The sequence below is a fragment of the Ammodytes marinus genome (assembly GCF_949987685.1).
Source record: "Ammodytes marinus genome assembly, chromosome: 14".
Classification (NCBI taxonomy): Eukaryota; Metazoa; Chordata; class Actinopteri; order Uranoscopiformes; family Ammodytidae; genus Ammodytes; species Ammodytes marinus.
Window position 1 is genome coordinate 13,083,952 of NC_137218.1, and position 12,375 is coordinate 13,096,326.

General features: G+C 38.9%; 2 protein-coding genes across 3 annotated transcripts; both read left to right on the forward strand.

The window, feature by feature from the left end:
• Window positions 1-584: 584 nt before the first annotated feature.
• On the forward strand, window positions 585-8,265 carry cct6a (chaperonin containing TCP1, subunit 6A (zeta 1)). Its single transcript, XM_080040482.1, has 13 exons — window positions 585-814; window positions 1,703-1,766; window positions 2,633-2,767; window positions 2,944-3,117; window positions 3,526-3,629; window positions 3,746-4,016; window positions 4,513-4,595; window positions 5,432-5,528; window positions 5,669-5,816; window positions 6,321-6,454; window positions 6,614-6,716; window positions 7,723-7,795; window positions 7,895-8,265. Exons 1-13 carry the CDS (start codon window positions 678-680, stop codon window positions 7,965-7,967), a joined length of 1,596 nt encoding a protein of 531 aa, XP_079896608.1. The 5' UTR covers window positions 585-677; the 3' UTR covers window positions 7,968-8,265.
• A 1,044-nt stretch (window positions 8,266-9,309) lies between these two features.
• sumf2 (sulfatase modifying factor 2) lies at window positions 9,310-12,375 on the forward strand. 2 transcript variants are annotated; one of them, XM_080040432.1, is made up of 9 exons: window positions 9,310-9,501; window positions 9,594-9,741; window positions 9,831-9,945; window positions 10,563-10,607; window positions 10,711-10,861; window positions 11,030-11,085; window positions 11,567-11,651; window positions 11,803-11,944; window positions 12,043-12,375. In XM_080040432.1, the coding sequence occupies exons 1-9, from the start codon at window positions 9,450-9,452 to the stop codon at window positions 12,143-12,145; spliced, it is 897 nt and encodes a 298-aa protein (XP_079896558.1). In that variant the 5' UTR covers window positions 9,310-9,449; the 3' UTR covers window positions 12,146-12,375. The 2 variants fall into 2 exon arrangements, with proteins under 2 accessions (XP_079896558.1, XP_079896559.1); XM_080040433.1 differs by lacking the exon at window positions 10,563-10,607.

Below are 12,375 nucleotides of genomic sequence, written 5' to 3' on the forward strand. Positions count from 1 at the left end.
ATGAAGCAACAATGACCAATAATAACATCCAAGTGACAGATAATGTAAATGAATACATGGATGAAGTGTGTGATTTTATGTAGCCTAACTAAATATGTACTGCTTAAACAAGGTGGTGGTCCTTACATTGAACTAATACTTGTAGTATGGACAAATCAAAAACACATGTGGTTCATTTGTTGGTGTTTATCATGAACTGTAACATGCTAAATATATTCTCCCTACAGGTATCTAAAAAAAATTGGGGAATATTGAACCATGCACATGTTCTTCTGACTTGTATAAAAAACACTTCTGTACTAATATTTAGATCAACAAATGACTTACACTTAAGCCTACTTATTTACTTCTTATATTGTTAGCTTTTATATTTTGAGCTGTGTATTGTTGGTTAAACCTTGTGTGGCCTTAAGCACATATTTGTACAATTGTTTCTCTCCACGTGTGTTTTTATTCTTAATTGGAGGAACTGTTACAAAGCCCCGAGGAGGGTAAATAAAGTATTTTTGTTGTCTGAGTTTTGAATGTCCGAGCCTAGATTGGTTACGTAAAGGCAGCACGAGAACACGTGTTGGAGCCTTCTAGAAAGCGACGCTCCTTCCGAGAGCATCTGAGCCCAGCCAGCACGGACTCCCCGGTACTTTTTGCTTTGATTTCGCTGGTTGTGCTGCTTCACCATGTCTGCTGTGAAAGCTCTGAACCCGAAAGCGGAGGTGGCCAGGGCCCAGGCCGCTCTGGCAGTGAATATCAGTGCCGCTCGGGGGCTTCAGGATGTGCTGAAGAGTAACCTGGGACCAAAGGGGACCATGAAAATGTGAGTGCCACCAGAGCCTTTGTGCAGCACGCGTGCTAATGCTATGCTAAATTGCTAACATTAGCTCAATTCCCCCAGAAGACCGTTTGCACATGCCGCATGACAGTCATTCCGCCGCCACATGATTCTGCGTTTACTCTGATAATGGGAAAACCTCCCATATGTATTGTCACCATCCCCTTAAAATTATTGAGAACAATTCAGGTCTCCACTGACTAAACTGATAACGGATTTTTCCTGCGCACGTTGCCCTGCCCAGTCATCGTCACGAGCCGCTTTGACTACCACCAAGCTAACGCTAGCATTTCAGCATCCGTCAGCTAACAGCTTAGGCTAACGCTCAGGTCGACTGAAACAATAACAGTTAAAACACTCAGTTTATGATTAGACGGCCTTTTCGTGAACTAGTATTACTTATGAGTGAATGAACGACTTGCTGCCGAGTCTCCTTAAGTTATCGCTCCGCGCCAGGAGGATAATTGCAGCAGGAAGTGTGGGTAGAAAGCAGAAGATCACTGTGTAAGCTGTTGCTGAGTATAGAAATACCTCGTTAATAAATAAACATTTCTTAAATAATGGTTAATTATGAAATTAAATATTGCTTTATTAGCTAATATATCATTCATGTAAATATTTTACTGCGTTTATTTTCTTTATTTTGGATTTATTGCAGCATTTATTTATTAACTCATTTATTTATTGATGTTTAAGTTAGTTTTCATCCTCCATAAGTGAGTAAACTCTGGACATCCTTAACTGTTTACTGTAGACTTTTATTCTCTTAAATAACTGTTTATTATCAGTACATAAGCAGTAGGTTGTAGTGAACCAGCTTTTTTTTTTCTCTGCTCAGTCAACATTAACCCTTCCCTGCCCATTTGTCTGCAGGCTAGTGTCTGGCGCAGGAGACATTAAGCTGACCAAAGATGGCAATGTCTTGTTACACGAGATGGTAAGGAAGTGCTGAGCTGTGAAATGGCACTTTTCTATCCATTGCTCATCCTTTTTATTAAAGTGCATCCTACATTGTTAAACATTGACCACACCCCTCATGTATGTGAAGGCCATTTAAGGCTTTGTAAATGTGTCCCATTTCATAATAAAACTAGTTTAGCTGGCAATGAATACATGGACAGATTTGCTGCGGATTTAAATTATGTTGATCTGATGGCACATTAAAATCTTAATTTGCCTTTCTTGGACTGTATATAGATCAAGCAAAGTTCATGTTTGTTGCTTGTGTTTAGATTACATGTTATTTAAACGATTTGGCTGCTTTGTTAAATGAAATACTTTTCTTAGACCACGTTTTATTTGGCAAGGCAAGCTATGAAAGCAATGGTTTTAAAACCACTAATTTATTACAGATTAAATCAACAAGAAATGTTTTTTTTCTGCAAAAATAGTGGAGAATTTGCAGACACTCACACTCCCAGGTCTGAAATGATACCTTTGTCACATATGTTTGTAAACTTAAAATATGACCTGTGGGTCCGACAAAAAAACATTTAAAAGTTTTTGTTAAATATAGATATAGGTTTTTCAAAAATATAATCTGCAGTTCAACATATTATGGAAATACTAATCATCACTTGCAGCCCTGTCTTTTATACTGCAAGGAGTTTTGCCCGGCTAGTGCGATCAATCACCATGATGACTCGCCTTTTTATTTGAAGCTATAATACCTACGTGATTCTTGTTCTGAGTTTGTACCTTCGTTGTTGAATGCACTTAATGGAAGTCGCTTTGGATAAAAGCGTCCGCTAAATAAAATGTAAGGTAAAGTAATTTCTTCTCTCTTCTCTTGGTCCTTTTTAGCAAATTCAACACCCGACAGCGTCACTCATTGCAAAGGTTGCCACAGCGCAGGATGACATCACGGGAGATGGAACCACCTCCAATGTCCTCATCATCGGTGAACTGTTGAAGCAGGCGGACCTCTACGTGTCGGAGGTAAAAGAGAGGCTTGTATTTTTCTAAATTGGCACACCTGGCTGGTTATCCACCCAGGATGCACAGCAGTATTATTCTGAAGATGTCATATTATTTATATAATGGATTCCTTATGTTCTAGTTTCTGGAACTAGATGTATTTTCCTTCTATAACTCCCCTCTATTTCCTGCTGCAGGGTCTTCATCCAAGAATCATTGCCGAGGGCTTTGAGGCGGCGAAAGAGAAAGCCCTGGCTACTCTGGAGGAGTTGAAGGTGACTCGGGAAATGGACAGAGAGACCCTCATCAATGTAGCACGCACCTCCCTCAGGACCAAGGTCCACAAGGAGCTGGCAGATCTGCTCACTGAGGTGAGACATAGATTGAATGGAAACAATTGTCTTTTTGGCTATATTTACTTAAGACTCCTTTTTTCCTTTGGCTGTAATGTGTAAAGAATTAATGTCCTTTATAAGCTACCATAGCGTAGAAGGATTTATTTCTTAGTCAGTCGGATGACCCTGCACAAGCTCTGCCTTAGATGTTACCAGTTTCATAACTACCTGATAAATGGTCACTATACATTTTCCACATCGCCTTTTTTTCTATCAAGGAACTTTTTACATTTAGCACTAGTACATCTGGCCAATAATATTAGCTGACAGTTTGTGCAGATAGGGAGTGCAGAAGTAAAATCTTTCAATTATTATACCATCCTGTGGCAGTGAGCTTTTTTCCTATCATTTTGTGAATGGTTTGTGTGATGTATTTGTCTGCAGGCTGTAGTAGATGCTGTCCTGGCCATCGCTCAACCTGACGAGCCCATCGACCTGTACATGGTGGAAATCATGGAGATGAAGCATAAGACCGACTGCGATACACAGTGAGTCTTCTCAAAAATGACCTGGAACAAGAGGCATTTCATCAGTTTACTGATGGTGGTGCAGGGGTGTAAAAAGGTCCCAGACATCTAATGTTGCTGTTTTTCTGCTTTTTTAGACTGATCAGAGGTTTGGTGTTGGACCACGGCGCCCGGCACCCAGACATGAAGAAGAGGGTGGAGGACGCCTACATACTGACCTGCAACGTCTCTCTGGAGTACGAAAAGACTGAGGTCAACTCTGGCTTTTTCTACAAGAGTGCTGGGGAGAGGGAGAAGCTTGTGGCTGCAGAAAGGAAGTTCATTGAGGATCGTGTCACGAAGATCATCGCTCTGAAGGACAAAGTCTGTCCCAACGGGGAGAAGGGTTTTGTCGTCATTAACCAGAAGGTATGCTTGAAGGGGATTCATGCAGTATTGATATTTTAACTGTGGTTCACTTAAATTATAAATCCTTGTCTCTACGTCAGAAAAGCTGCTTTAAAAAGTATTAGATACTATAGTCCTTCTCTTAATAAGTCTCCTTCAAACTTTGCTTGACTTAATAACTTGTACTATTCCATTTGTATTAGTTGTCTAAAATGTTTTCAAGTCAGAAGTCAAATCACATAAAGTTTAAGACCTTTCTTCAAGATCATTAAGCACTTTATGATTCTCAACATTAGTAAATAAAAGCAAAAGCCTTGTCAATCCTACAAGCTGCACAGTGAACACCCCAGGGTGCTAATGTAGCTCCCCTTGGCTGTGTTACAGCTAATCTGATCGTACCTCTCCCTAATGTATTCAACGGATCAAAATAAACTACACATCACTGGAATAAGTATACATTGAATTATTTCTTGAATTACTGATAAATGGATGCTTTATTTTTCTCTCTATTGTGTAGGGTGTAGACCCATTCTCCCTGGATGCCCTTGCCAAGGCAGGCATTGTAGCCCTGCGCAGGGCAAAGAGGAGGAACATGGAGAGGTAAGATAGTGACACATTTTCTGACAAATATAAGCTGCCTTTTTTGTGCAATGGAAATGGACTTCCACCCTTGTAAAAGCAGAATTGAATGCATTTTGTACCAGAAGAGGAAAAAGAAAAAATATGTACTGTTTCTAAATTTATAATGTAAGAAATTATGAAATGTATATCAATTATCTAGACTTGTGTATATATATATATAAAAAAAAGATCAACCAAAACCATCTATATAAACCAGAAGGCCCATTAAGTTTCCTGGTTTGTCTTCATACTGATAGTATAAACACTATCTGCAATTTATTTCTGCCATTGAGAATGACCTTTTCTTAAGAGGGCACAATGAAGTAATCGCAGCATTCCTGCTCATAAACGGTTTCAATTTGCTTCCACAAGAGAATGCCCTTCAACCAGACCGAGGCGGTGCAGCTAACGCTGCCTCCTGGGTTGAATGTTGTATGAATAAACCAAATGTAAAAGATCATTCGTATCCACTCAACAAAAACCAAGTTCCACGAAGCATCTCTTTATACACACTAGATTCAGCCCTTTCTCTTTATTCTAGTTATATTAATACTGATTGTACCATAAAACTAACAACTGAAGCTGTCAGTTTTTTTTTATTTACTCTCATGTCTGTGCTAGTCTTTTACAAGAGTTTTTTTTCTTTACTGCATGCATTCAGCTGATCAAAACCAAATCCCTGATAGTATTTTAAACCTGTGATTTTATTTTGTTTGAAAAGCATTGTTCTCACCTAATTGAGTTGAAGCTGTTTTTCCAGTAAATCGAGTAGCAGAAATTAATTATACTTATACAGTGTGTTGTTTCCTCCACAGGCTCTCCCTAGCTTGCGGTGGCATTGCCATGAATTCAATTGAAGACCTCACACCCGATTGCTTGGGATACGCTGGGTTGGTTTATGAACACACACTGGTGAGCATTTCTCTGAATGCTTAACAAAATATTTTTTTCAATGTAAAAAGTTAATCGCAAGACTTTTTCTTTTCAAGAGCGTGCAGACTGTTTACTTTTAATTATGCTGATTGTTAAGTTCCCACTGATCCTGTTTGCAGGGAGAGGAGAAGTACACATTCATCGAGAAGTGTGGAAATCCTCGCTCAGTTACCCTGCTGGTGAAGGGACCCAACAAACACACCCTCACACAGATCAAAGATGCTGTAAGGGATGGTTTGCGGGCAGTCAAGAACGCTATTGAAGATGGTAAGAAACCTGACATTTATGATAATCAATACAATTGCAACGTTCTTAATTTAAATCTAACTCACTTCTGGTAATTGTCATACAATTATTGAGATTTTTTTCTTTTCCCCGGTTGATCCTCTTTTTACTTAATTTCCTTTGGGCTCCAGTCATTTCTCTTTATTTTACTTATCGTGATTCTGGTTGTATCATAAAACTAAAGATTGAAGCTGGTCAGCGTATCTGCTAGTTCTTCTCTTGTAAAATGTGGTTGGCCTCATTTGCGAAGCGAACACCCAAGGATGCTAACGTGGTTCTTCCTGTTCTCTCGTGTCTGTGCTACAGTGAATCTGGTCTTTTCCTCTGCTTTACAAGTGTTTAGTCTATCCTACATGTATTCAGCCGATTGGAACAAACTCCCCAGAGTTTTTAGTTTTTACTGGTTATTTATTTAGTTTTTAAATATTTTTTTTTCATGTGAAACAAATATACCTAAAGTATCTTCTTTCATCTTTGTCTCTTCAGGTAGTGTGGTGTCCGGCGCTGGTGCGTTCGAGGTGGCTGTGGCCGATGCTTTGGTAAAGCACAAGCCCAACGTGAAGGGCAGAGCCCAGCTGGGAGTGCAAGCATTTGCAGATGCTCTTCTAGTCATCCCCAAGGTGAGGGACTTTATGTTATTGAGGCTTTTCCTTCAGTATTGGTATGACTGATGATATCTCTGGTCCGAGACAGGAAGAATGGTAACACTGATATGTCATCTGTTAGCATTCAAACTGTATGAACCTTTTGATTTTTAATTGCACATTTTCCTTTTTTAGGTGCTGGCCCAGAACTCTGGCTATGACCCACAGGAGACCCTGCTGAAGCTGCAGACAGAGTACAAGGAGTCTGGTCAGCTCGTTGGAGTGGACCTTAGCACAGGTCAGAACCATAGCTCACCATTTATAGAAAATTGTTCTGTTACATACCTGTCAAACTGCTATAAACTGGCAAAATACTGACCATTCCAGGATTGGAATGTTTGTTAAAAAGCATTCACCTTCATCTTATGCTGGGTTTACACTAGAGGACTTTTAAAAGACTTTGAAAAGACTGAAGACTGAAACCCTCTTACGTCTAAAAACAATCAACTCACACCTGAAGACAACTAGTCATTAGTGTTCAGTCACAGAGTGAGATTTTGAAAAGACAGGGGTCTCATATTGCTTGACTACAACTAGATTCCTTTTGAGATTAATATAATTTCCGCAAACGCGATTGTGATTATTTAATTAAAAACAAGTTAAATCAATATTCTGAGCGGGGGACTTTAGTTATTTGACCAGCTTTATTTGCTGATTTCGTCCTCCAATAACTTTAACTCCTAACCCTGTATTTGACGGTAGAGTGTTCAGGTTGCGCGGCTGTCAGCCTGGTTCTCCACCGAGGTTTCTATGAAAAAGTATCCGAAATAAGTGCCTCACTAGGCGGACACAGGTCGCGACTAATGCCGCTCCTCCTGTGTCGTGCTTGGTGCATGCGAGAGTGTGACAGTGTTTACGTCATTTCGCTTGAGCCAACCCCCTAAGACTAGCGATAATATCAAACCTGTTTGATAATGTGGGAACGTCAAGACGGGAAGAAGACAGGCGGAAATCGGGCCAGAAGACCACCATACACCAAACGACTGAGATTACGTGCGCACGCCACAACTCCAGCACGACTCCCGTGATTTCAGTCCGACATTGGAACAGTCTGCGACTGTTAAATCGCGTGAAAAGTTGTGTAGTGTAAACCCAGCATAAGTATCACTTTGTGAGATTAATGCTTCCATTAGTTGTTCCAATCCACTTTCTGCTAAATCCTCTATTAGCCGCTAATACCCAGTTGGCTCATAATGGACTTCTATCATAAGCTTGTGTTAAACTGAAATCCTATTGTTTCTCAGGGGAACCCATGGTGGCAGGAGAAGCAGGAGTATGGGATAATTACAGCGTAAAGAAACAGCTTCTCCATTCATGGTGAGAAACGCATTACCAACCTTCTCAAGACCAATCCTATTTTTGAAACCACCATCATGCATGGTCTTCATCATTATTTAATGTTGTGATCCTTTACAGCACGGTGATCGCCAGCAACATCTTGTTGGTGGATGAAATCATGCGAGCTGGAATGTCTTCTCTCAAAGGTTAAAGGACAACTAAAGAAACTGCAGCTGCTGTCATACTGTCATAATCACAGGGATAGTCGTTTACCTGACGTGTTCCCGCTCATGGAACTCTGAAGCAGCCCAGTCTGGCGTACAGCCCGCTGTAGACGCCACGGCATCCATCAAAGCGTCTGTCAGAAACCATTGTTATGTTAGTCATGTTTTTTTCATGGATTGTCAATGCCCCCTCTGATTGGTTTATTTATGAGATTTTGTTATAAGCACTGACCTCTACCACTCAGTTATGTTTCTGCCCATTAAAGGTTTTCTCGGCTCTTGAAATATTTGGTTGTGATTTTTTTCTGAGAAGTAATTAAATCTATAAAATACAATTTATTCAAGAGAAGCATATCCTTTTAATATTTGGAGTGCATGAATGTTATGAACCATATTTGGACAGTATTCAGTCACACACAATCAATGGTGAAATGAAATGCATTTACATAAGTGACATTAATTTGGTACTTAAGCAATTTTAATTTCTGATACTTCTTATACTGTTAAACAAAATGTATACAGTATCTGCCATATTACAATATTTGGTGACCTTATAGGTGTTAGACTTGGAAAACAAAAGCTTATAGAATAAAGTGCCCAGCAATATACATTATAAGGTTAAACTATTGCAACCAAATACAATACAATGTTTGCCAAGCATGGATGAAACACTATCAATGATACCTATTTTCTCCCTGAGTACAAGATAAGAAAATTCTTCTACAATTGCACTTTACATTAAATACACAAACTCAAGCCAACTGTTTAAACAGTGTTTTATTTATAAACTCAAATTGGAAGATCTGTAGACATCTGCACGTTATCAAAATAAAATAGCTTGATTTTCAATTATGTACATTTAAATAAAAAAAATATCATTTATAAATAAGATACTCCTTGAATTAGGTCGCATGTTGTCAGTAAAGCATCAAAACTTTCCTCAGGGTTTTGTTTACTAATATGTTTCTAAAGTGTATATTGGCTCTTTTTGTGGCAGATTATCTTTGCACATTACATTCTTCATCTCAAACACTTTACACACCTTTTTATTTTTTCATAAGAGGAAAGTTGCTGTTATCTTTTTATTTTCTTCAACATTATCATTGATATAATATAATTTAAAGATTTTGGTATTGACTTAAATATAGCATAGCATCGTGTCATACATATAGTTAGACTTCATACATCTTCATCATCTTTATATGTCCATGCATACATCAACAGAAATAAACTATGATTTAAGTTTTAAATTAAGCGGAACGTTTTATTTTACACGGGACCTGTTTATCGTTGAACACCTTTTTTTCGTTGCAACGCTGAAATGGGTCCGACGGAGAAATTATAAAAATGTCACCATTACTTAGACGTTTGGGAAGTTTTGCCGATAGTTAACTCTAAGGCTTTTAACTGTATATACTTGAAGCACTTCTCTAATGTTAATTCCATGGTAACTAAAACTAGCGTCCAAAATGACTGTTAAAATCTCGTGGATACTTGCTATGATTTTTCTGGCTGTGGCGGGTAAGAAATCATTGGCTATCTTTTAATTTCAACACGCCATAACATTTTGTATTGACATTAATCAACATGACAAGTTTCGTTCCGACTCACAGCAGCGGATGAGATGCTGAATATACCCGGAGGGAAGATGTTAATGGGAACCAGTGCAGCTGATGGGAGAGATGGAGAGTCCCCCACCAGGGAGGTTAAACTGCAGCCTTTTAAAATAGACAAATACCCCGTCACAAATGCCGATTTCAGGTAATAAAACGAGACAAAATTATATTACCTTGATAATTAGTCACAATTAGTTTTAATAAAGCCACTGACTGTTATTTCATAAACCACAGGGACTTTGTGAGGGCTCAGAAGTACAAGACTGAAGCAGAGACGTTTGGGTGGAGTTTTGTATTTCAGGACTTTGTGCCTGAGGAGCTGAAAAGCAAAGTCACGCAGAGAATTGAGGTAATAAGATTTTTTAAATTGATCATAACAATTGATTATACTATCTTAGTCTGACACCAGTCGACCCTTAATTAATAATTTATCATGGGGAAAACAATGAAGGATTAGAAAATGTCTCTACCCCAACTTTACTAGCTGCAACATTTCATTGACATGAACTTAATCCTTTCAATGATTATTATCAAATAATATGATGTACATCATGTCTGAAATTGGACCTTTCTGCATAATGAGTACATTTTCTTTTGGTACTTTGAGTATGTTTTGATTCCAAGACTTTTGTATTTAAATTTTGAATGAATTATGTTTACCTGTTACCTAGAGTATGTGTACACTGTGGTAGCTAGGCTTCTGTTTCATAAGTATAATGTAGCTAAATACTGTACTTCTTCCACCGCTAGTTTAACCTTACTGTAATTGAATCGTTGGAGGTCTTGCTCGTATAAAACCCCCCTATAATAATAGTATGGTAAAAATGACTTCACTGTTGTCGTGATTATTTTATTATTGATACATTTTATAGGCTATTGCCATAAAATTGGCAGACCGCATAGCAGTTACAATAGGAAAGGCTTTTCGTATCACTTTCGACTCACTTTATCATATTTCACATCCAGTCAGCTCCTTGGTGGTTGCCTGTAGAACGGGTGTTTTGGAGACAGGTGAGCTGGTGACTATACTTCAAAATGTTTCGATTGTTTTTGTGTATGTCTCTTAACAATGCTTAATGTGTGCCTTTCACCCCTTTGATCCTCCACCGCTCAGCCTGCAGGACCCGGTTCAGGCATTCGGGAGCGCCTGGAGTTCCCTGTGGTTCAGGTAAGCTGGAACGACGCTCTGGCCTTCTGCCAGTGGAAGAGCAAGAGGCTGCCCACTGAGGAGGAGTGGGAGTGGGCTGCACGTGGGGGACTTCCAGGTACACAGTCTATACACAGAAAGCATAAAATACTGTATATGCAATATGTGCTGCCATTATGCTAGATGTTGACTAACCCTTCTCATTATTATACCATGTCCCTCAATAATGACATATCATTTTATTGTTTGAGTTATTTTTATTTCTTTCCTGTCTCTTGCGCTCCAGGTCGGACCTATCCTTGGGGAAACAAGTTCCAGGCCAACAGAACCAACCTGTGGCAGGTCAGCCTACTACAATAATGCATATTGGATTAGCAGTAGCAAAATCTATAGTCCTCATCACCTGCTTCGACCTAGCTATTCACTGATATGTTGTTGTTGTTGTTGTTGTTGTTGTTGTTGTTGTTGTTGTTGTTGTTGTTTAACATTGACACGTGATCGTTTTCCACTCATTTCTGCAGATAATTATTATTTTCCTCTGCTTAATACACAAATTTGGGTTCAAACTTATTGTGCTTTATAATACTTATTTGTTGTCATTTGGCCTGTATGGATAATTTGACAGTTGTATCTACTGAGATACTTCTAGAAAAACATTTCAGTAAGAATAATGTTTGGATTACTCTCTTCAAATGACTACTACCACATAATGTGTATGTATATGTATAGTCATGCTGTTGAAGGAAGAACAATGTTTACAAGAAATATCAAAATACATGCCTTCTAATAACTTATTTACTTTTTCTTTCACTTTCTGTTTTAGGGATTGTTTCCAGATGGAGACACTGCAGAGGACGGATACCATGGCGTCTCTCCTGTCACAGCATTTCCTCCTCAGAACAGTTACGGTAACTGTCCTTTAATTCAAGTCAAAACCGACAGACAGAAATATCAAAACCAAAGAGCCTGAGGTACTCTGCTCCTAGTTTGTATCCTCTCATACTTGAAAGGTTGATGGGTCTGCTTCCTAATATTATAAGATATAAATTGTTCCTGCAGGACTTTATGACATGATGGGAAACACATGGGAATGGACATCCTCACCCTTTCCAGCGGCACAACCGATGTTTGTGTTGCGAGGTGGCTCCTGGATCGACACGATGGACGGTTCAGCCAACCATAAGGCACGAATCACAACTAAGTGAGTGATTTAAAAAAAAGGAACAAACACTGTATTTTTTCTGACTCTTAGCCCACACAGTGACTACATTCCTGACTGGTTATGATTCTGTTTTGCAGGATGGGCAACACTCCCGACTCGGCCTCCGATAACCTGGGATTCAGATGTGCTGCCAGCGACGGACAGAAACAAGGGAAAAAAACGGACAAAACCGAGCTGTAGCTACAAACAGGAAGTTGAATATATAAAGTAAAATAATGGTTATTTGATTGTTATGAATGGATCTGATGTCTTTCAAGTCGACAGAACAATGAAAAAAGCAAGGTACCAATAGTATGGTGATGATGGTGACAGGAAGATGTAAGTGTAGAAACAAACTGCATTTCTCCCATGGAGAATTTTTTACTTAAGACTTTGATAAAGAATGAACCCAATACTACTAACACCAAACA

Bases quoted from the DNA above. Each gene is read 5' to 3' on its own strand.
- cct6a (XM_080040482.1), top strand. From the start codon at position 678: ATGTCTGCTGTGAAAGCTCTGAACCCGAAAGCGGAGGTGGCCAGGGCC. The intron at 2,768-2,943 runs GTAAAAGAGAGG...TTCCTGCTGCAG, and splicing joins CGGACCTCTACGTGTCGGAG to GGTCTTCATCCAAGAATCAT. The intron at 6,717-7,722 runs GTCAGAACCATA...ATTGTTTCTCAG, and splicing joins TGGAGTGGACCTTAGCACAG to GGGAACCCATGGTGGCAGGA.
- sumf2 (XM_080040432.1), top strand. From the start codon at position 9,450: ATGACTGTTAAAATCTCGTGGATACTTGCTATGATTTTTCTGGCTGTG. The intron at 9,742-9,830 runs GTAATAAAACGA...CATAAACCACAG, and splicing joins GTCACAAATGCCGATTTCAG to GGACTTTGTGAGGGCTCAGA. The intron at 11,652-11,802 runs GTAACTGTCCTT...TTGTTCCTGCAG, and splicing joins TCCTCCTCAGAACAGTTACG to GACTTTATGACATGATGGGA.